The 23,410-nt window shown below is 37.6% G+C and overlaps 1 protein-coding gene and 1 long non-coding RNA gene across 5 annotated transcripts in view; one reads left to right on the top strand and one right to left on the bottom strand.

The window, feature by feature from the left end:
- Positions 1 to 6,393, bottom strand: part of tshz3b (teashirt zinc finger homeobox 3b) — a 36,595-nt gene extending 30,202 nt beyond the window's left edge. Inside the window, exons 1-2 of the mRNA XM_058781818.1 lie at positions 5,817 to 6,393; positions 5,086 to 5,447 (exon numbers count right to left, since the gene is read on the bottom strand). Coding sequence (XP_058637801.1) covers positions 5,086 to 5,125 — 40 coding nt within the window. The 5' untranslated portion in view covers positions 5,126 to 5,447; positions 5,817 to 6,393. The remainder of the gene's footprint in view (positions 1 to 5,085; positions 5,448 to 5,816) is intronic.
- LOC131543973 (uncharacterized) lies at positions 6,260 to 22,622 on the top strand. Of its 4 annotated transcripts, none has more exons than XR_009272003.1 (3): positions 6,303 to 6,400; positions 8,031 to 8,072; positions 21,335 to 22,622. It is a non-coding gene; the product is annotated as an uncharacterized LOC131543973 (long non-coding RNA). The 4 variants fall into 4 exon arrangements; XR_009272001.1 differs by having other exon boundaries at positions 6,313 to 6,400; positions 20,053 to 22,622; XR_009272004.1 differs by lacking the exon at positions 8,031 to 8,072 and having other exon boundaries at positions 6,260 to 6,400.
- The last annotated feature ends 788 nt before the right edge of the window (positions 22,623 to 23,410 follow it).

The following is a 23,410-nucleotide window of genomic DNA, read 5'->3' as shown; positions in this document are numbered from 1 at the left end:
TTGACAGCTGTCAAGCTAATGGGAGCCATGACGGAAGATTCGGGAAAAAAATTCTGTTTATCAACCATCAACCCTGGTGTGGATCCACAGGGAGGAGAACTTGCCCTCCCTCCCTTCTCTCGCTCTATCTCTCTCGCTCTGTTTGGCTGTTAGGTTATTCAGCTTTTTCCCTTAACCCCCATCCTTCTTTCCTTCATTCTTTCTCTCTCTTTCTCTTCATTCCTGTGCTTTTTCCCCGCCTCTTCTGCTCTTAACCCTTCTTATTGTTGCTCACTTCTTGCGGTGAAAAAGGCGGAGGACAGCCATAACTAATCATAGTGTCAGTTGGCTGCCTGGGAGCGCAGGGTTTGGGCCAGAGCAATGTGAGGAGGACGAAGACTCAGGCCCCATAATCCACACACACACACACACACACTGCTGAAGGGACACCTACACAGGGCCAAATGCTGTCCTCTGTCCAGCCACTGTGTAAATAAACGCAAGGAAAAATCTGCGACTACAACAACTTATAATTTCAGTGTAACAATATATCCAGCCGGCAAAGTAAAAAGCTGCTCCCTCTCCTTCTAAAATGACCATCTAGTTATAATGAAATGTTACATCCATAATGCTGTCAGATAAGGAAAACTGACACAGAAATACTCAAATCCCTATAAAAGAGCTGCAGATGATATTTAATTAGATTTCCTGTTAGATTTGAAGATTTTACTCTCACGATTATTGCATGCATAACATTTAGATTAAAATTCTATCCGTCTGGATTTGCATTAGTATGCACACTTTTGATTAATAATTTTGTGAATTAAATAATTGTATATATTAAACTAAAAAAATCCATTCGCTTGAGAAGCAAAATGTAATTCTGGACAGTGGTGTACATGACATAATTTTCTTTTTTCTTAATAATGCATATGATTATCATGACTAGGTTTTAATAAGGATAATTAACATAATCAAGTCACCATGATGTTTCATTATAATTTAAGTAATTAAATTGCAGCAGGGGAAGAAGAAAAAAATCTTTAACCAAAGTGGATGACTCTTAATTTGCAAAGAAGTCAAAGGACATTTCACAAACACAGAAAAAAACTCGAAAACTTCAACGCCGCCAACCATTATAATATTCTCTCAGAGAGTTTGTCTATACTAATCATAACTAACCCTACGTGTTCCATCTAAGCATACATGTGGGTGATGATTATGTGCATGTGACCGTATTTACGAGCCCACCGGTGTTCCCCATATGATCTCACGTATCCAACGCTCCACACCCTCGCCGGAACAGGCTTTGAGTTTGATTAATCATTGCTCCCTGTCTGCAATCAATCAAACACACACAAAATCACAGAAATCAGCTCCTTTCCCCAACTGCAATCCATCTCAGTGCAGCCTCCGTTACATTCGTCACAACCCAAATATTTTTATAAATCATATTTAGCCGCTCTAAACACAATGCTGAGAGTTAGCATTTATTCTAACGCAGATGAGATAAACTAACTTTAAACACACTATGAATGCTATCATAATGACTGATATCAACATAATCTGTCTTCATACATCAAATACGCTTGGTTCAAATGCACGTACAGAGATTACATTTCACCAAACTAAGAGCTGGGACCGACATGTCAACATGGAGACTGTAAGTTTAGGTATTGAGGGCACGTGGAAGTTTCCATCAATGGTGTGCTTTAGTAGCTAACTTTGATATTAAAAAATGAGACGGACAAAGAGATGGCTGGGGGGAAAAAAAGTTTGATGTTCTCTTCGACTCCCCAAAACAATTGATATGTTTGGTCTGGCAAAAGCTTTGAAGCCTGTGAACAAAAACACGGTGTGTACGCTGCATTGCCTGCATTTGAATGGGTGGTTTTTTTTTTTTTTTGGCGGGGGGTGAATCACCCTCGCTAGACAGAGAGTGCTGTGTCTGTCTGTTAAAAAAAAAGAGATAGATAGAGTAGACTGAACAAATGGATAGCAGGCAGTTTTCCCCACTATAAAAAAAAAAAAAAAAATCACGACAAAGGTGCGCATGAGCCCGTGACGCACTTCCACCCCGTTCCTTTCACAACATGATTTTTCTGCACCTTTTGATTCTGTTTTGTCACCTCACCGCTATTATTGCTCTTAGTCTCTTGACCATTAAAAGTGCTCTATTCCAGCCAACATGATTACCCAGGTACCCCGGCCCATTTGTCACCTGCAGCAGCAAATTGAGTTAGTGCACCAACTAAAGGCATGGAGGACTGTGTAATATCAACTTGATTACATCAAACTAGCTGCAAACCTAATTGGGCTGGATGACAGTGTGCGGAGCTTGTCATCTCCAATCATTAGGCCTGTCAGGAATCCATCAGCTTTACAGCTAATTAGGTGAACACTAATGAAGCTGGCAAAACAACTTTTCTTTTTCTACGGCTGAGCGGGCCTTCCAGAGTTGGTGGGAGGAGGGAGGTAGGGAGAGACAGAACGAGGGAGCGAGAAAAAAAGAGACAGAAAATGTGAGGGAGGGCGAAATTTTCTCATGCAAAGCTCAAGGTTGCAGGGGACTGGATTTCCCAAAGTTCCTAATCAAGGCCCATCATCTGCCATCTTTCCTTTGCTCTTTCCATCACGACGGCGCAATCAATTTGTCATCACTCTTTGTATGCCACAGTGCAGTCGTCAACCTTATAACTTGCAGCTGTGAGGGCTGCTGGGAGGAGGGAGGTAGGGAGAGACAGAACGAGGGAGCGAGAAAAAAAGAGACAGAAAATGTGAGGGAGGGCGAAATTTTCTCATGCAAAGCTCAAGGTTGCAGGGGACTGGATTTCCCAAAGTTCCTAATCAAGGCCCATCATCTGCCATCTTTCCTTTGCTCTTTCCATCACGACGGCGCAATCAATTTGTCATCACTCTTTGTATGCCACAGTGCAGTCGTCAACCTTATAACTTGCAGCTGTGAGGGCTGCTGGGAGGGAGGGAGGGATGGAGTGAGAAGAAGAGAGAGAGAGACGGAGGGGAGGGGCATTGGTTTGAAGAAAGTAGAGAGGGAGTTAAAGAAAAAAAAAAAAAAAAATCACAGGAAGTTGCCTCGTCTAAAGAGAGAAAAAAAGCCTCACAGCCTGCTCTTGTATTTGTCTTCATCCACTCATCAAAGGCATAAATGCCTGATTTTCTCTCTCTCTCACTCCTCTGAAATGAGAAGCCTCTCAGTCACCCTTGTTCCCCTCCTCCCTCCTTCCCTCTACCTCTGCGCGTCCATTAGGCTAAAGCATTTTGATAAAGTAAAGCACAAGCCTATCGTATTGGGAGAGGAGAGGAGGGGGTACAAAATGAGAGCACTCACTCTGCCAACTTCTGATTGACCATTAGAGCTATTGATGAATGTGGCTGTCAAAGGAGAGACAATTAAATCAAATATGAAACAAAGTTGCTTTGACGGGTCAGACTGATGGAGCAAACCATTCTTCCGTCTCCAGATTAGGTTATTAGTTTTGTGTATGTGTGTGCGTGTGTGTGTTTTTGTAGGACTGTAGGTGTGCCCTCTATTGGACCGTTTATGAGTGTATCGCACTCCAATGATATTCGTATGCATGCAAGAGCATCGGTGTTGAACAAACAGTATGGATCTGTTCTATATGACTTATGCATAAACACTTAACTGTATGCAACTGTTGAATCTGATTGTCAATAGTCTGCCTATTTTTATTTAGATAAGATCTTCACCTGAAAATGTTTAAGCGGTAAATATTTAGCCGTCTATCGTACACTAACAGTCTGTAATTCATCCATGAATAAACAAAGACTTCTTGTGTCTCCAAGCAAAGTTTAGACAAGGATTCAAAAATCACAAGATGTACGTATTCTAGTTTTTATCACTACAGTCACTGCTTAAAAAAGTGGCTACCATGTAGGCCTGAAAAGACATTAGCAACAGTTAAGCAGACAGTTTTCTATTTTTGTTTCTTTGACTACATCATTTTTCCTTGTTACGAATTTGTCAACTAACAATCAAAATGTCATAAGGTATCCGATGATATGTTATTTTTAGGCAGTTCGTTAAAAAAAATGAAGCAAAAGAGTTTTAGATGTCGCCTATCGTCTTCAGACGGTCTGTTTTTCATGTTCCTCGTGTTAGTGGTCTTTGAGCAGCGGAAGTAAATGTGGCCTTGTGCCCGGCCTATGTGAAAGAAAGAAAAAAAAAGTAGAAAAGCGGCAATTAAAGATGTTTTAATGGGTGGTTGTCAGAGCAGACGTGACGTCACGGGGTTGTGCGTTGCCATGGCGAGGGATTTATTGATGTTTATCAGGAATGAATAGATCAAAGAGCAGCCGGATGACAGGCAATCAATCAGCCGTCAAATCAAAGATGGCAATTGTCCATTAAAGGCTCTTCTTAGACCCCTCGTGCGTCGGCTACAAAATAATCTTTGAGTCTTTCCCAGAAACGGAGAGGAGGGATAAAAAAAGAAAATAAAGTTGGCTTTTTGTGATCAAATGTTTTCGCACAAAAAGCCCAAAAACAGCGAAGGCGAGCATCAAAGAGAGTCATGACAGTCAGCTGACACCCAAGCCCTTTTTTCCTGCGCTTCTTTATAGATCTCTAATTCATGGAGTCAATATCTACGCCCTACGAGGAAAGAGAGCGGTGTAAAAGAGAGAACAATCAAAAGACTTACAGTCGACTCAGCTTCAGCTGCATGAGGACTGACCAAAGTACGAAAACTACGCGAGGAAAATAGTCAGTATTCACGGGAATAAAGTTAAACATTGTTATTCTTATTCAGCCAGTCGACTACTGTGCTTAAAAGAAGTGTGGCCTCAAATGAGCTTCTACACTAACATGACAAACTTAATAAAAAGACAACCTTTCCAAAAAAAAAAAAAACAAAAAAAACTTTTTTTTCGTATAGACTACACATCATTTCGCTAAGTAAAGGAGCAGTGGATAATTCCAGATCATTTCACACACACTCTCTCTCTCACACACACACACACACACACACACACGTTCAGCGTTGCTATGAAAATAGCGCAAAAAAAAAAAAAAAACTAAAAATACAGAGGTGAAGAAGAGCAAATGAAGAAGAAGAAGAGCCGTACCTGCCGAGCGCCGGGGCGCTTGCTGTTTCCTCCGCGGCATGTTTCTCTTTCAGGGTTTTTTTTTTTTTTTCTTCAGGAGCCCCTGAGATCCCGAGAGCTGCTCCGCTTCTGCTCTGATACACGGCACCTGGGGCGCTTTCACACGCCTGACATGTATCGGCAGTTTTCAAACCCAAAAATCAGACGCCAAGATCTGAAGAGGATGAAGACGAAGCGGGATTTTCCCCCTCTTTCCTCTTTCTCTTTCCCCCCGCGAGTCTTTTGGATATGACGGAGAGTCGAGCCGTTACAGTGGGGAGGAAAACCGCTCGTGCCTCAGTGCGATTCTCACTCACTCCGCGCTGGAAGCTGCAACAGGCAAGCTTAAAGGAAAACGAAATGATCGCGTCACTCAAAGTCGGCAAACAGAGGCAAACATCAAGCACTGTCATATTAACTCCTTCCATCTCGAATGGGTTAGCTAGCTCATGTCATGTGGGTAGGCATATGTCTCTCTCTCTCTCTCTCTCTCTATCTCTCCCTACCGCAGCCAACCCCAATGCACTCTAATAGTAAAAGTAGCAGCTCACAAACACAACACTATAGAAATGCAATGATTGACACTTACATAGGTGTATATCAAATCGACAGGCTGAGTTAATGTTTTTGTTTAAGCGTAAAAACGCGTGCAAGACAGGCAGCAGTCGCATTTATTAATGGTTCACGAAGGCAAAGAGCAAAGCTTTACTTACTCGGTCGCTTGAATAAACGTGTTATCCATGAGGAATCCGGTCCGAGTAATCGCATACAATTTGAAAAGCCAAAAAATAAATAAAAAAATCGCGTAGCTGTCGCCGATAGCTTTCTGTGAAAATCCCAAAGACTCCAAGTGCCCGCCGCCTTTCAAACGTCCATCTCTTTTATAATAAACAAACCGAGGTAAAGACAAAAAGCTTGAAGAAGGAGATGGACGGACTTGTCGCCCGCGCGCTGCCTCGTTTGCTTATTTTGTCCGCGCGCGTTGGGAATCCGCTGAGAGAATCGATGCGATAGGTGTTTGATTGGGTATTCCTGCTTGTAATAACGCACATCAGAAGGAGGGGATGGACTCGGGCTGCGCCTCAGCTGCTGCTGCGAGAGCATGGATCACTGAGCTATTGCCAAACACTTTCTTGGCCGCTAATAGCACTTTTTAGCCTTCTTTGTGGGGCTCGTAGCAGGTATTTAAAAACAGCAACGGGCGAACCAGACGCGTCTTCCTCTCGCGCTCTCCTGTAATGTCACTTTTGAAAATCCGTTATCAAACGCTTTCTTCACAGAATGGACTTTTAAGACGGTAAGATGATCAACATTTTCCAGATATGTCCATCATCATGGCACCTACTACTAAAAAAAACAACAACAACATTGTTATAAAGAGAGAGGTTTTTCTTTTTCGTTTTTGCAAGCGTAAAGTGTGAACTCTTTGTAGTGGAGAAAGGGCGAAGTTGTCCGTATTGGATGAGAGGGGGAGATGGGAACTGTGTCCTCTCTCTGTTTACTAGCTGAGGGTGAGTTGTCAGACACTGCCTCTTCCACTAAAGTCCGCGTCTTCGCCTCGCGATCGTGCTGTCTCCTCTCACATCTGACCGCAAAGGGAATCGCATCGAGCCCTCGGAAGGGGGAAAATGGGAGTCGTAACGTTCAATAAAACCACAATGTCCAGAATCTCTTCAGTGTCCGCGCGCCGAGCTCACATGGGCAGATTGAAAGGGAAGAGCAGTCTTTCACGGATCCAGGATGTTTTTGCCCGATCTCACTCACTCGTGTGTGCATGCCGTTAGATCCGCCCAAGCATCTGTCCGTCTAACCATTGGCGCATCCATCAGTGTCACACACACACACACAGACACACACACGCCGCACGGAGTCGCTTTAACTACGGGCAGCTTCCCTTCTTCATCAAACGACTGATAAAGCAAGATTAGAGTGTTTAGTGGGGGGTGCTTTCCTATGTTATATCCTAGGAGAAATAATGCATTATAAAATTGCTATAGGCGAATGGTGCATCGGAAAGCTGCACCGAGTATATGCGTGACGATGTATTTTGAAACTTTAGTGGACGAATATTTCTCTCTTATTACCCACAAGTTAGCCTATATTATTGCTGCAACTATTAATAATAACCTGCAGACGAGTAATGGCAGCGCGTAAATGTTTAAAAATGTAGTTAAAACATTTTCTAAAAGATTTTCTTAACTCAAACAAGTTGATGCAAATAATGTTTTGCTCTTTATTTTGTTATTATTATTCTTATGATTTAAATTGATTTTTTTTTTTTTTTTTTTTGTCTTTTCGGCAGTTGTAAAGTCTGAGTGAGGTGAATGTATTTGTCTTGTATTGATGTGAAGTCCTTCGATTTTCTATAAATTACCGCGTAAAAAAAATATATTCTGAACTGTAGTGTTTAGGTTTAGGGCCATATTTCACTTATTGCCTCAGTGTAAAAGCATGTGACTACCAGCGAAACTACTTTGATTATATCATCAAAGTTTCTTGAAGTTCCGCGAATTTAATTTGACTTTTCCAAAGTTATATTGTCTGTAAAAGTAAAATAAGCACAAAGTAATAAACTGGAGTAATGAGGATATGTTTAAGTCTCAAAGACTATTAAACAGGTAAAACTCTCCCTCAGATATTTACTTTTTCATAAGTGTAGATAAATGCAGGTATCTAAATTGAAAAATATATAAATACAAGTAACGGAGACGAGGAAACTGCATCTATGTAATAATAACTACAAGTCATTTACTGAGTGTGTGCGCGCGTGTAGAACACAGAACAGCTGCATGAGTGTATGAACGTGAGCGCGCAGTTCATTGTATCCGCCCCCTTTTATGTGCTTATCCTAAAATCCCAAAAATGTACTATTTTAAATTACATCGACTTAGGAAGTTTTACAGTGTTATTTCTGTTCAAAATTACAGCACTAACCGTGACTGTGCTCAGTTATCCAAAGAGAAGAAAAGGTACGTCATTGTCTGTTTCACTTTATTTTCTGTGGCTTTCTCCATGTGTATATCCTTCATGCGTTTAATAGTATGTTTTGTCTGTATCCTTTGTCTGTTAAAATATCAAATTACCACTGTTTTTAATGTCAAAATTAGAGACATCTGTTTAACTTGAAACATAGGCCTGACAAATCTTTACAGCTTATAAAGTCGTAAAGTGTGTTTTTTTTTTTACTTAAACATTATTATAATTATTAATTTTAGTATTAGTATTAACAATTCACAGCCTTCCATATCGTAAGATAATCAGGCTTGTGATTTATTGTTGTTGAAGGAGAAGAGAGTTTCTAAGACTGTAAATGAACTTAGACATCATTCTTAAAACTTGAGATAAACTTTATACTTTAATGAATCCTTCACTATTAAATTATGCTTATCTTAATTTCTGTGAATGTTTGTTTCATTTTGTTTTATAATTACAGTAGGCATTTCTGCAACTATTTATAGAGAAAGAGAGAGAAAGAATATTTGTATCATAAACAATGAGTTATTTAGTACCACTTGGAGGCTCATTTTAATTGCCACATCTCGCTGAAGACAACAGGAACGCTAATATGTTTTATTTGCCGCAATAGCATGGCTCGTGGTGGTTTTGTTAAACATTCCTGGTTAATAAACTGCTGTTAGTTCAGTTTTAAGAAGGAACTTTTCATTACATAAAATTTCCAGTCGAAAATGAAGAAATGAATGCAAGTGTAATCTGAGCAAGAACAAACGCTGTGAAAATACGGTCTAATACTCCAAAAAGTCAGTAAACTTTGAAATTCAGAAAAAGAAAAAGCACCACGTGATAGTACGAAAAAAAAATTAAAAGTCTAAAATGTGCATTTTTTCTTTGCCTCCGCATATTACAGCAACTCTCACGAACCGCAGAGATTTGAGAGTTCGTCTCTACCTTTAAACTGAGAGCAAAGTCTGAAATAGCCCCAGTGGATACGAGTCATTAAAGCTGCAGCAGCATTACCCCAACATGACTTTAATCTTAGATTTATCCTATATGTTTTATAGTCTAAACTAATACTTAATTGGAAAGTTCCAGCCTATTTTAATTACACATATGTCTAAATGCGGGAGATTATTGAATTTAATTTCTCCAGATTTTAGCCTCAGCTCTAACATTTCTTTCAGTCTGGTTTCCAAAAGTGTCCGATGCAAGCACGAAATTAGAGAAGAGCAAGTTAACATGGGAAAAAGTGCTGTGTTTATTGCGCCCTATTTTACAGGCATGTGAATATCTGTACGTTTTTTTGCTGTTGTTGTTGTTGTTTTTGTTTTCCTTGTTCGTCTACACATATATCTTGTGTTAGGAAAAAAAGAAGGAAAGAAAAAAAAGGGGTGTCAAAAAAGGAACGTATTAAATTTAATCTAAGCAATCACTGCCCTACACGCAATGTTTCATTTCAGTGTTTTTACGCAAAATTTTGCGAGAGGAAATAAAAACGTCAGCAGCGTATAACAGCTTCAATCAATTCAGCTCTTTCGTAAAGTTGCAAGAATAATTAATTATTAAAAAACACTTTGGTTGTTTTGAGGTTGATTGTCTCATTGCAGAATACTACAAAATGCAAACAAAAAGTTCAACATAATTCCAGACGCCTCACAATCCCTCTCCAGTTTAACACCTGTTTTCCATTTTTGTGATTTCTCTCTCTGTACACAAACGGACACGACACAGATCTACAGGAGGGATCGCAATTCATCCAGTATCTCAGTACGATCATATAGAGGAGTGCCAAGTAACTAACGTGACAAACGATATGAGGACCATGATTTAGTCCTGCTCTACTGAAGGACTGTTAAGTTTACTCTGTTTGTTATGTGGAATCCAAGCGGAGTCCTCTGTAGTTATTTTGACTAGCTAACTAGTCATTTAAATGAACATTAGTCATCCCATAAGTGATGTTTGAAGCATTTCACATTAAGGTAGAATAGCAGGATTTGGGTGTTTCAGGTGTGCAAATTTAATCCGTTTTAAAATGCTAAAAGAATTCAATTAATTATTTATTTATTTATTAAGTAGAAATAAATCCTTGAAGAAGATCCTAGTAATGCTTGTTACTTCTGTGTTACTGATGTTGATCATTTGTACCGTTATCATAACAACAAAAGCAGTTTTATATGGAGCAGAGGCACAGTTGGATGTTGGATGTGATCGATATATGAGTGGAGAGCATTAGTCATCACTCAGAGGATGAGAGGTGAAGTTAAAGTTGAAGTTGAGGTTGAATTAAGACTGCTCTAACCTGAGTTACTCTCATCATTAAACCCAACGCAATATGATACAATTTAAAATAGTAAATACACCATTATAATATATCAGAGCACAACATACACAGGTTAGGCCCAGGGGAGCAGCAGGCACTCATTGTTTCAAGGAACATATCTTATGAATAAAGGTTAATATCCGGTGACACCACCCATGAGACTAGGAGACCCAGCTGTGCTATAGGCCGGGGTCTGTCTGATCCGTGGTCTGATCAGGCAAGACCCACATAACACAAGCTCAGCTTGGTACCCGGCTAATTTTTTTGTGGTGTGAAGAGGGTGAGTGTCTTTACCGTCACACCCTTACCCTCTGAAAACAATAGCTAGGACTAGATCCTGGCCAGCTATAAAAAGCATGTGTCGTAATTAGAACTAGAGGAGATTTCCCGCTTCTGGAGCTCACGCTCTCCTGCACCGCGCATCTTCACGGCACACTTGTTCCTAGTAGTGTGTGTAAAGAGGCTAGGCATCAGAGAGATCTCCTCAAGAGAGGCAAAACATTTACTCTGTAGCAAGTGCCTATATTCTAGATATGGCAGATCCCACGTCAAGCACACAAAATATTACTTTTTTTGTATCACTTATCTGTCATGGTTTTACATTACACTTTCTTTATGTTCTGCTCAACACTCATTGAAAATTAACTGGGATGTAGCAAGTAATGCAGTGCAGATTAAGATACTTTAAATTATATATATATATATATATATATATATATATATATATATATATTGTATTTTGTAAAAAAATGCACTCTTACATAGTTATTTAAATTACATAGTTTTGATGTGTCTTTGATTCTTAATGTTTAGGGTTTTTTTGTTGTTTTTTGTTTTTTACTAATGCAATCTACAGCTAGATATAAAGTATAAAATGATGTGACCCTGGGCCACAAAACCAGTCATAAGGGTAATTTTTTTTTTCAAAATTGAGATTTATACATCAGTTGAATAAATAGGATTTCCATTGATGTATGGTTTGTTAGGATCGCACAATATTTGGCTGAGATACAACTATTTGAAAATCTGAAATCTGAGGGTGCTAAAAAATCTAAATACTGAGAAAATTGCCTTTAAATTTGTCCAAATGAAGTTCTTAGCAATGCATATTACTAATCAAAAATTAAGTTTTGATATATTTCAAGTAGGAAATTTACAAAATATCTTCATGGAACATGATCTTTACTTAATGTCCTAATGATTTTTAGCATAAAAGTAAAAACAATCGTTTTGACCCATACAATGTATTTTTGGCTATTGCTACAAATATACCCCAGCGACTTAAGACTGGTTTTGTGGTCCAGAGTTAAAAAATAAATAAATAAGCACGTACCTCCTTAGATTTTGAATTAGATTTAGATTTTGAACAAAAAGCATAGTGTTTCGGTAATTAGTTTGCATTATTAATGTAGGTTATATAAAAAAAGTATGTCTAAATTTCAAGAATTGGCATCATACACACTGTGTTTGTGTGTGTGTGTGTGTGTGTATGGTAACTATGCCACATTTAGAACTGGTTCACCATGCATCTAGTTTGGCTCACAATTGTTGTTCAGCCCAGAAAGTTAAAGTGCTCTCAGAGGAAGAAAAGGACTGCTGGCCTCTTCAGAGAGGCACAATATTTCCTCTGCCTCTTACCGCTGATGTGTGTCTCATACTCTGGTATGTCCTTCTTCCTCAGAAGAGGAACCTTAAGTGTTGGGGGCTGCTCTTTTGTCTCTCTCTCTCTCGCTCTCTGACTCCTTCTCTCTCTCTGGGTGTGCTAGCTTGCAGGGTTGAGAGGGCAAGTGCTGACCAGCCCTCTTTCTCTGCCTGTTACTAGGTCATGGAGCGCCCCCCTCCCCGCACTCATACCTCTTTCTCCGGCACCTTCCCATCCTCTGCCACCAGGGAGAGGGTAATTTAAGCCCTTCTTGATATATCCAATTCATCACTGTCCCACAGACCCGCTTCAAAATTAAAGTCTGATCTACAAAGTTAAAGCAGGTTGAGATAAAAATTGGCATAGGTCAGAGAAGGAGGGAGCAGTCAAAACACGTGATGCTTTTTCATCTCTTTTGATTTATGCTTTCAAGGAGAGCAGCAGAAAAATTAAAACATTACCCAGTTCTATCAGCTGTGGCTTAGGCCTATGTTGTAGTCATCAAAGCCAAAACTGTAAAATCAGGTGCAGGTTAGATTGGAAGAAGAGGAACAATTGGAAGAAATGTGTTACTTCAGAGGTTTGATGTCAGGGTCAATGACAAATAAGAGCATCTGCAATACAGGAAATAAATATTTGAACAAATTTAGTTTAAAGTTATATTTCACTAAAAATGAAAATCAACATTTACTCACCCTCATCTCTTTCTTTTTTCTGTGGAACACAAAAGATATTTTGAGAAATATCTCCTTTGTTGTCTATACAGTGAAACCTTCTTCAAAATATCTTCTGTGTTAAGCCATGCAGTTTGAATCAACATGAGAGTGAGTAAATGATGACAAAATATTATTTTTTAGATTTTAACTATTCCTTGTGTCAAATTCTAGAATGTTTGTTACATTTGGTTTTCAAAATGTAATACAATTTTCAACAAACATTTTATAATTCTAAAAATTGCACGTGGTGCAATCAAGTAAAAGTAACTTTTTTCCCAAGAAAGTTTATATATATATATATATATATATATATATATATATATATATATATATATGTGTGTATAATATTATTATTATTATTATTATTATTATATATATTTTTTCTTTTCATTGTTTTTCATTTTATTTTAAAATATCATGAATTATTAATTTACAAATATCATTACAATTTTGGTAAGTCACAGGTCAAATTATGTGATGTTTTAAGATAATTATTGATAATTAATTATCAATTAATTTTAATGCTGAAATTAAAGCATGCTCAACACAAAGGTGTATTAAACACATTGTATGAATATTCAAATAAATAAATAGAAAATGATAAACAAGTAGACCATTACAGTCTATTCTTTCTTCTTTTAATTCACAACAATTAGGTTACATATCAAACAAATCGGTTCAAATGACATTTTTTAGCTCAATAGTTCCTAGTTTGATCTTAGCGCCAGTATTGACCGTATGCAGTGTTTTGATCTTGAAAGCATTTTTTGCAGATTATCATTGTCGAAACAGACAGCGATTGAAGCTTCTGAGTGAGATAAAGATTTGCGATGTGTGTTTGTGCTGAAGATCTATGATGGGTGACTGTGATTATACAATGAACGAGCAGATGTGGGTGAAGAGCTTGATTATGACTGAATGTTTGACTTTGATGTAGTGGTGAAAGAATGACCAAGTAAAAGAAAACAACTTTCAGTTTAATGGGCTCGTGGAACTCTGTCTGATTGGACAGAATGACGTAAAGCAGGCATGAGTCAGTCGTGATTGAAGGAACATGTGAGTGTGTGTGTGAGGGACACGGAGCGGTTGGGGTGGAGGTACTAGTATCAGCTCACAAGAAAGACTGATTGTTAGTGTGTGAGAGTGTACATTATGAGTGTGGGAGAGGAAGCGAGTGTGTCTGTGTGTACACGCGTCCATGTGCGTATTTGAGTGTGACCACACATAAGAAATCGTGTGTGTATGTGTGTGTGTGTGCAAAACGGCACATTTTCATTCATTTTGTGAGTGTGCGTAAGCCTGCATGTGATTGCCTTGCATCTCTGTGTGCGGGACCTGATCCACGGCACTGTATGGTAAACAGGAACGTTTTCCCTGGAAGGAGGAATTTCCCCCAGCAGCCCCCTATAGCAGTAATGGTGGTGGTAATGAGCTGCAGCTGTCAGAGCTCTTTCCGCCTCTCGTCCCTGATTCATGTTCCTGCCGCACAACATCTACAACTGGAACAAATGTTTACCCCAATGAAAACCAGACAAACACGGCCGGCCCGGCTCACAGCTCCTAACGGAATAACTAATAGCCCCGGCTCTGTTTTGGCACTAATAATGATGCAAGCAGACTCTGAAATGCAGACCTACAAGGTCAACAGGACTGACCATCAAACAAGGCCGTCGTTATTTGAGTCTCAAGCATCGCTGAGGTTTAATTGACCAAAAACGTCTGATTTTTAATATAATTTACCACATGTTTTGGTATAACAGAAGGTGTTTTGGGTGCAGGGAGACTTTAAAGAAATGCAGAATACAATACAACCGTATATTGTTAGTAAAATCCAACCGTTCCAATCAAGGCATATGTGTGTTTTTATAGAGCAGATGGAGCTTGACTCATTCTGGCTTCCTGACTGGGTTTCCTCCCAGTATTCTGCTCCCATGAGGTTGATATTACTAGAGAGCGCAATCTATATCCATTGGAATGAGTGTCATGATTCAGGGATCGGGGTGAGTCACTGATTGTGACTGAGTTGGAGCGGGATAATCCGAAATGTGTTTTCATAACTTTTTATAACTTGCTGTCATTATACTGCTGTTTAAATATAGCTGCTGTCTTTTTACATTCCGCTTGGCCGTTTTTCCCCCTTGTGTATGACATTCTTACATCCTTTTTTATTGTGGCTGTTTTCCCTTCTTCTATTCATAATAAAGGATCGAATGCATTAAGTGATGTAGAGAGATAAAGCGCCTCGGAGTGTGTTTGTGTGTTTACCCCATGCGGTCATTAATGCTACGGCTGTGTGCCAGCGATGACATTAATCCATTAATCACACTTTTTATTTTTTTATTTTTGGTATTTGTGCAGGCCTGCTTTATTAATTAGGTGTGATGTAACGCTGCTACAACCTCTCTCTGTCAGACTTCCTTCCTCATTATGCACACAAACTCCCATCAGCCACCTGTCAAAAGACCCAACCCTGGAAATCAGACTCTGGAAACTGTAATAAAAGACATGGTGACTGTGACACAAGGAGGAGGGGAGATTAGAAGTTCTGGAACAAAATAATAAGGGTTTACAAACTAGTAAAGTGCTGGAGAGCAAAAAAAAAGAAAAAAAAAATCAAAGCTCAGCCGCATCAGAGCCACATCTGGCCTAAAAGATCAACCTCTCTTCCTCTTTTCCGCTCTCTTTCTGCTGTCTTGTCAAGCGTGTGAGAGCCACTTCACTATGCTGGTGTTTATCTTACGCTGACATTCTCTGCTCCATCTATTTTTCAGCCCTCCTAAGCAGAAGCCTCACCTCGAAACACTCTAGGAGAGTTTAATAACAGAGAGAGAGAGAGAGAAAGTGAAGGTATAAGAATAAACATACTTGCAATATAATAGGGACTGCTAATGTTATTGATATAGAAAGAAACAACCAATAGGCAACCAAATATTAAGGCCAGTTCACACCGCACAGACAAACGCCAACAAACAAGTTGGCTCAAGTTGGCTGTTGGATTTAGAATTTTATGAAAAATAACTAATGTTCACACTGCCCCAACAAACACCAACAAACTTCAAGTCAAAGAGAGTCAAGTAAAACATCCAGTGTAGACAATGTCACTGATTATAATCAATAGAACCTCAATGTATTTTGTAGTGTCGCGCCGCTCGCGTCTGGTGTAGATAAGTCTAACTGGGGAAGAAAAGGATGATCCTGTAGCCACAATCAAAATTTTACTGTTATTAATGTCTTTGCGTGTCATTCTTCGCCTGAAAGACGGCAAATAAAATGAAAGAGGCCATGGTTGAAGCTTGCTTTAAGTGAAATATGTGCATCGCCATGGCAACGGTTTGTGGCCACATCAGACTATATCAGAGTTTGTTGTCGTTTGTTGGAAAATCATTTCACACTGCTCAGACATTCCACGACCCAACAAACGCCAACTGACCTATCAGTAAGCCCCTCCCCTTGAACGCAGACTAGCCAATGGCAGTCGAGTATTAGTTGCACAGGGAGCGATCTGTAGGTTTCAGCGCCATAGAGAAACATTAGAAGATCCGAAGCTTGCATCGGTTTTATGGGGTTTATGCTTCAAAAATGGAAAAACGATGTGCCTGGGGTACTTGAAACACTGATTCCAGGTATCCTGAGAGGATGGGCAATATCATTTATTTTATTACATTTCCTGAATCCAAACAAAACAGAGCAAAATGTCCCTAAGTATTCACCCCAATTCAAATAAAGACAAAAACGTTAATTTTCTGGTTGTCATACACTCATTAAGTTACAATTTTCATCTGGTCAAGCAGAATGTTAATGTTATCTTGTGCTTCAGCAAGGTATCTATGGCTAAAATTAGCTAACGTTAAAGGGATAGTTCACCCAAAAATTAAAATTTGATGTTTATCTACTTACCCCCAGGGCATCCAAGATGTAAGTGACTTTGTTTCTTCAGTAGAACACAAACGAAGATTTTTAACTCAAACCGTTGCAGTCTGTCAGTCCTATAATGCAAGTCAATGGGCACACAATCTTTGAGAGTAAAAAAAACATGCACAGACAAATCCAAATTAAACCCTGCGGCTCATGACGATACATTGATGTCCTAAGACATGAAACGATTGGTTTGTGTGAGAAACTGAACAGTATTTTTATATTTTTTTACCTCTAATACACCACTATGTCCAACTGCCCTGAGCGCGTGCATGGCATCCGGTGCGTGACGTCTGTACGTGCTCTGGCGTAGTTTGACGCGTGATAAAAATACTGCTTGCACAAACCAATTGTTTCATGTCTTAGGACATCAATGTATCGTCACGAGCCTCAGGGTTTAATTTACATGTTTTTTTTACTCTCAAAGATTGTGATTACATTTTGGATTTTGATTCAACTAAGATGGGCACGCTGTGATCTGTACTGTATTTTTACTGTACAAAAAAAAAACACAACATGAGAGTGAGAGGGAATGGGAGTCATTCTTCCGGGATTCATATATAGGGTAATATGTACATACACTGGCGGCCAAAATTTTTGAATAATTAAATTTTTTTAATGTTTTTGAAGGAAAACATATGCTCACAGAGGCTGCATTTATTTGATCCAAAATACAGTAAAACAGTAATATTGTTATTATTAAAATTTAAAATAGCTGATTTCTGTATGTATTTTAAAATTGTATTGTATTGTATTACTCCAGTCACATGGTCCTTCAGAAATCATTCTAATATGCTGATTTGCTGTTCAAGAAACATTTATAATTATTATTATTATTATTATTATCATCAATAACTGAAAGTATAATGTCTTATTTACATTACATCGTGTCCATGTGTGGCATTTAGCATTGAGTGAATTCTGACTGTGTCACCCTGTACCTATTTATATTTCTTTATTAATATCTAATATATTATTATATCTCATATTAACCATTTGCACACAGGAGCATTATCCGACTCGGCTCCTCCCGACAGCAGACACAGGTTTACAAGCCACTTTTTCCTGCATTTTTCAGTCAATTTCTTACTTATGAACAACACTTTTTTTTTTTTTTTTTTTGAACACAATAAAAGCTCCTTGTGTTTTCTCGGTTTGACCGATTTAAGCATCCATAAACAATACAAAACATGCATTTTGAGTTTCTGATAGTGATTCCTATGGAGAAAAATCACTTCCTGCCCTCCAGTTGCATTTCACGCGTCATCGGAATCACGTGATTGCAAACAAGCTATACACTGAATTGGTGCTCAAGAAACATTTATGTTCAAAATCGTTTTTGCTGCTTAATATTTTTATGGAAAGCGTGATATAATACCATTCAAAAAGAAATTATTATGCAAAGATGCATTAAATTCAAAAGTGGTCAAAACATTTATATTACAACATGTTTTCAAAACACAATGTTACAAAAAAGTAAAATAAAATAAATGCTGTTCAATTGACTTTCTTTTCATCAAACAAATTCTGGAAAAAAAAAGTTACTTAAAAATATCAAGCAGCAAAACCTGTTCACATTGATAAGATCGGTTATTAATAATTGAGCACCATGTCAGCATATTAGAATTATTTCTGAAGAATTAAGTGACACTGACGTAATAGCTTTAAATCTAGTTTTCATAATTCTACCTGTATGTGGAAAATGTAATATATATATATATAGAAATAAGAAAAGAACAAGATTCCACTCAGTATTCAATAAACACATTACAGCTGAACCCATGTGACACATTGCTTTTGAATATAAATCTGATCAGAGGACAAATCCAAAAACCCACATCAGTTCACACACACACTATCCGATGTCATCATGTTGACCCCTGACTGACTTGGTTTACAGTGAGAGACTCAAAGTGCACCCAGAGGCTCGCCTTTATAGCCCGATGATTAGCATTCCCGTGGCTAAACCCAGACGCTAGAAGATGTGACACTTGAGAGCTGGCTACTGTATGTTTCCTGCCAGTGTAAATCAGCACTTCCACATATTCTCCTTACGTCCCTCTGAGAGTTATCCAGGGCATGTTTAAAATACACAGGCACAGAATGAATCAGAACAGAGTTTGATTAAACATGCAAATGTGATAAAAGCATGATGTGATTCCAGCAATTTGTATTTAATTAAACTCAAATATGCTCAAAATTAAACATTTCATTCACAGTAGCTATTTCTGCTGGTATTGACAGTGATACGAGTCAAAATGCAAACGTGTGTAAATTCTCTGAAGGGGTTTTCCCTTTCAAAATGGGATCTGGATATGGAGAAACTGTCCTCTCTATGGCATGAAGTGATGCACCTCTCACCTGATCATAGGTGACCACTCTGCTGTAGCCATTGTAGATTCAAACAGGGATCAGTATGTATAAGAGCTAGTAGCTGGTGCAGGAGGAAAGGCACACAAAAGTTCACATGTCAAAGGTCAAATGTCAGCAGGGCTGAATAAAAAAAAATAAATGAATGGCAAATATGGCAAAGAAATACTTTCTTCAGTTCTACTGTTGGAGATGGTGTGTGTCTGGGTTTGTGTGTATGTGTGCACAGGAAGGTGACTAATTAAATGAGTACATTAATTACACGTTACACACAAGACACGGTGCATGATCTCTATGTGTGCACATACGCTTCCAACAATTCAAAACCAGGAATACAATAGCAATAATACAAAATAGTCTCATACTGCGTGTGTAATGACTAAATGAAATGAAGCCTGCTGGTTTTCCTGGGCTCATTGTGGCCTGTGTTCAGCTGTATTTTAGTGCTGTGTTTCCCAGCCAAATGTCATGCAAAGTGTCTGCAAAATGGTTTGATCTGAGCAAATTAATGTTGGACATAAAAGTCTAGCTTTCTCTTGGGCAGAGGCCAGGCTTTTCAGAGAGAAAGGGGAAAAGCACTTAGTTGTAAAAGCGAGTTGCGCTTTACATTTTGATTAGGTCGTTTTTCATGACTGAAAAAAAAATAAATAAATAAATAAATTAGATGCTTGTGATTTCAGGGGTTAACCTGAGGTATTTATTCAACTCAATAATGTGTTGAACTTGAAAAACTACATTTTCATAAATTTACACATGCATATGCTAACTGTACAATCATACTCGCATACATCTTTAATTCAGGCACAAAAACTAACCAGCCCTCAAATGGTTCATGATACTCATATCCATAATTACAATGCTTCAGTCTGTGAGTAAAAATAAAGGCTTCCATCATAATGTCAGTCTCAAATGCTCAGACTTGGATCATGATCCACAAGCGGTCGGCTCCATGGTAACCGGTATTAAGTGGACACTATAATCATATCATTAATTCAGCTTTGTGACCTCTTTGTCTCTATTTTTAAAAGCAGGTGAGAAGGCAACAGAGCTCCACACTCTTCTTCAAAAAGCTCTCCGCTCAAACACAGCAGAGCAATTTTACACTACCGCACATCTTTGGAGAAGCAGTGGGAGGTCACTTAATGCCTTTACTGAGGAAACAGACAGAGAGATTATTTTTGTTTCTTATAATATGATTAGTAGGTATGCAGCCTGCTGTGACTTGACATTTCACATTGTGATAGGGACTTTTATTTGCCTCTGTTGCTTTGTTTCTTTAATTTGGTTCCTTATTCTATATTACTGGTCAAAAGTTTGGAATAATTCAAATTAAAAAAAATAATAATAATAATGTTTTTGAAAGAAGCTAGTTATGCTCACAAAGGCTGCATTTATACTACAGTAAAAATAGTAATATTTTGAAATAGAATTACAGTTTAAAATAAGTTTTCTATTTGAATATATTGTAAAATGTAATTTATTCCTGTTTTAGTGAAATTTTCAGCAGCCATTATTTCAGTCTCAGTGTCACATGATCCTTCAGAAATCATTCTAATATACTAATATTTCTTATTATTATCAATGTTGAAAACAGTTGTGCTGATTAATAGGTTAGTGGAATCTCTGACACATACCATTCAAAAGTTTCGGATAAGTCAGATTTGAAATAATAATAAACAACAACTATTATTATTATTATTATTATTCAGAAAGGACACATTAAACTGATCAAAAGTGACAATAAAGACACTAATAATGTTACAAAAGATTTATATTTTAAATAAATCATGGCATAATAATAACAATAATCCTTTTATTCAGAAAGGACTTTAAACTGATCAAAAGTAACAGTAAAGAAACTGATAATGTTACAAAAGATTTACTGTATATTTTGAATAAATCATGGCACAACAACAACAACAATAATACTGATAATAATAACAACAATTATAATTGTGCACCAATAATACTTAATAATAACTGAGTTCCAAATCAGGATTTCTGAAGGATCATGTGACACTGAAGACTGGAGTAATGTCTGCTATTCAGCTATCACAGCTATTTTTAAAAATATATATAAATAGAAAGTTGTAACAATAAGTAATTTATAATATTACTGCTATCACTGTATTTTTAGTCAAATAAATGCAGCCTTGATGAACATTATAAACGTCTTTCAAAAACATGAATAAATCTTAATTATTCTAAACCTTTTAATTGTAGTTTTATATTTTTGGCTTGACAACACCATGAATCAAAACACAAACTGAGTTGCTTTTAATTATTCTCTGCTTATCTTTTCTTTTTTCTTAGAGAAGTGGGCATCCTGAGGAATGAAATGAATAAGACCTGTGATGTGATGTCTTGAATTCAGGTCGGTGCTAAATCACATCACATCACGTCTGCAGTCATACTGTTCACATGCATGCATTCATCCACCTGTGCCTGTCACCCAGTAACTTTTACACAAATAAACTCATCAAAGACATTATGAGAAATTACACAGGAGAAGCACCATATGCATGAAAACACGGACTCGCATACGAAAGCACTGCACACATGCATGTGCCACTGATACACATAGAAAGGTCTGTCGTTGTTAATATCATTCTGTCTGCTAAGTGAACATCTCAGTCACCTCTCATTTCCTTCTTCTCATCTCCATCGTTCTCACTCTCTTTTTTACTCTTTCACACACAAGTAGACACATCATCTTCATCATCACCATCACTGGACACGCACACGCAGGCATTTCCAGAAATGGAGAGACGCTCTTTCTGAGTGAAAGAGGGAGAGATGACAAGTAAGAGGAGAGAACACAGGAAGCACATTAGTTATCGGTCTCTCCCTTTCACATCCCATTAGAGTTATGCTCTTCCATCTGCTCCCTCACTCTTCTTCACCTCTAACAGTCTGCCCTGCTGCACTTTACTACAGCGGCCTACCTGACTAAATGACACTTCGCACACTACACACACAGATGACCAGCTGAAATACTTACAGAGCTGCAGGATGAGAAACAGAAGCAACGATTGATGGAATAAAATGGATAGAAAGTAAGATTTATTTTTATATAGACTTTTTTTTTTTTTTTATAAAGATTATTGCAATATGTTCCAAGGATAGTTCTATTTCAGTTTTTCTACGTCAAAATTCCACACTAACTTCATTGTGTTACTTGCCATTTCTTTTAATTGATCGTGAAATTTACTAGCAATTTCTGTGTGAAAATAGTTTCTACACCAAATGTTCAAGTTAACAAATCTGTTTATATATATATATATATAGTGTCATATTTACATAAATATAGTAGAATTGTATTGCACATTTTATTTTTATTTACATCATTTAATTTAATTTATATATTGTTATTAGTATTTAATAATATTATATTAAATATAATATATTGGTAGTAGTATTTAATAATTTTATTATTAATAATATTTACTTACAATATGTTTCATATATTGTAATAATTTCTTGCCATATTGCTAAGTATAAACTATACTTTTAAAAAGTTTGGGATTGGTATGAGATTTTTGCAATGTTTTTTGAAAGAAGCCTCCTACGCTCACCTAGGCTGCATTTTTAAAATCAAAAATACATAGACCAGTAAAAAACAGTAATAAATAACTTATTTAAAATAACTGTTGTCTGAATTTTGAGCAATCATTATTTATATATGAGATGTGTGTGTGTTATTACAAATATATATATATATATATATATATATATATATATATATATATTTGTAATAACATAAAAACCATTACTGTCACTTTATTTAATTCATCCTTGCTGAATCATTATTGAAGGAAAAAAAAAATCTTACCATTCCCCAAACTTTTTATTTTTTTTACTTATTGTTGATTATTTAACATCCTGTGTCAATAATCCTAAATACACTTTACATTTCTCCCCTTTAGGCAAATGCAAAGCTATAAAACTCAATTATCATGAGGTCGTCACATATTTAGCTCATTTACAAAACTCTTTCTTCCATTATCGCTAAAAGTAAATGTTGCATCAATGGGAGAAAGAGCATTGTTGAAAAGCCACAGTTGTGTTTGTCCCTCTAGACTCTCCATACGCACAGACCTTGAGGGGGGCTCGCACAGAAGCTCTTCAGGGGGTTGTTAGCTGTGAGCTTAGCCACCACAAGGGCTCCAGCTCACGCACTAATTATTTTCATAGTCAGCCGGGTGTGCAGAGCTGGCCTGCGAGTTGTGCAAATGCTTATTTAAGCTGTGTAACTGACATCCATATGGTTTTTATCACCATGAAGAAACGTTTGAACTGGTTATGTTTTCATGCGGCCAAGGCTCTGACCTGTCTGTCAGAAACACTCATATGTGTTGCGTCTCTGGGAAATTCTATTCCATAATGTTT

Source organism: Onychostoma macrolepis, chromosome 07 (genome assembly GCF_012432095.1).
Source record: "Onychostoma macrolepis isolate SWU-2019 chromosome 07, ASM1243209v1, whole genome shotgun sequence".
Taxonomy (NCBI): domain Eukaryota; kingdom Metazoa; phylum Chordata; class Actinopteri; order Cypriniformes; family Cyprinidae; genus Onychostoma; species Onychostoma macrolepis.
Note: the sequence above shows the minus strand (reverse complement) of the source record. Positions and strands in the feature narration are given on the sequence as shown.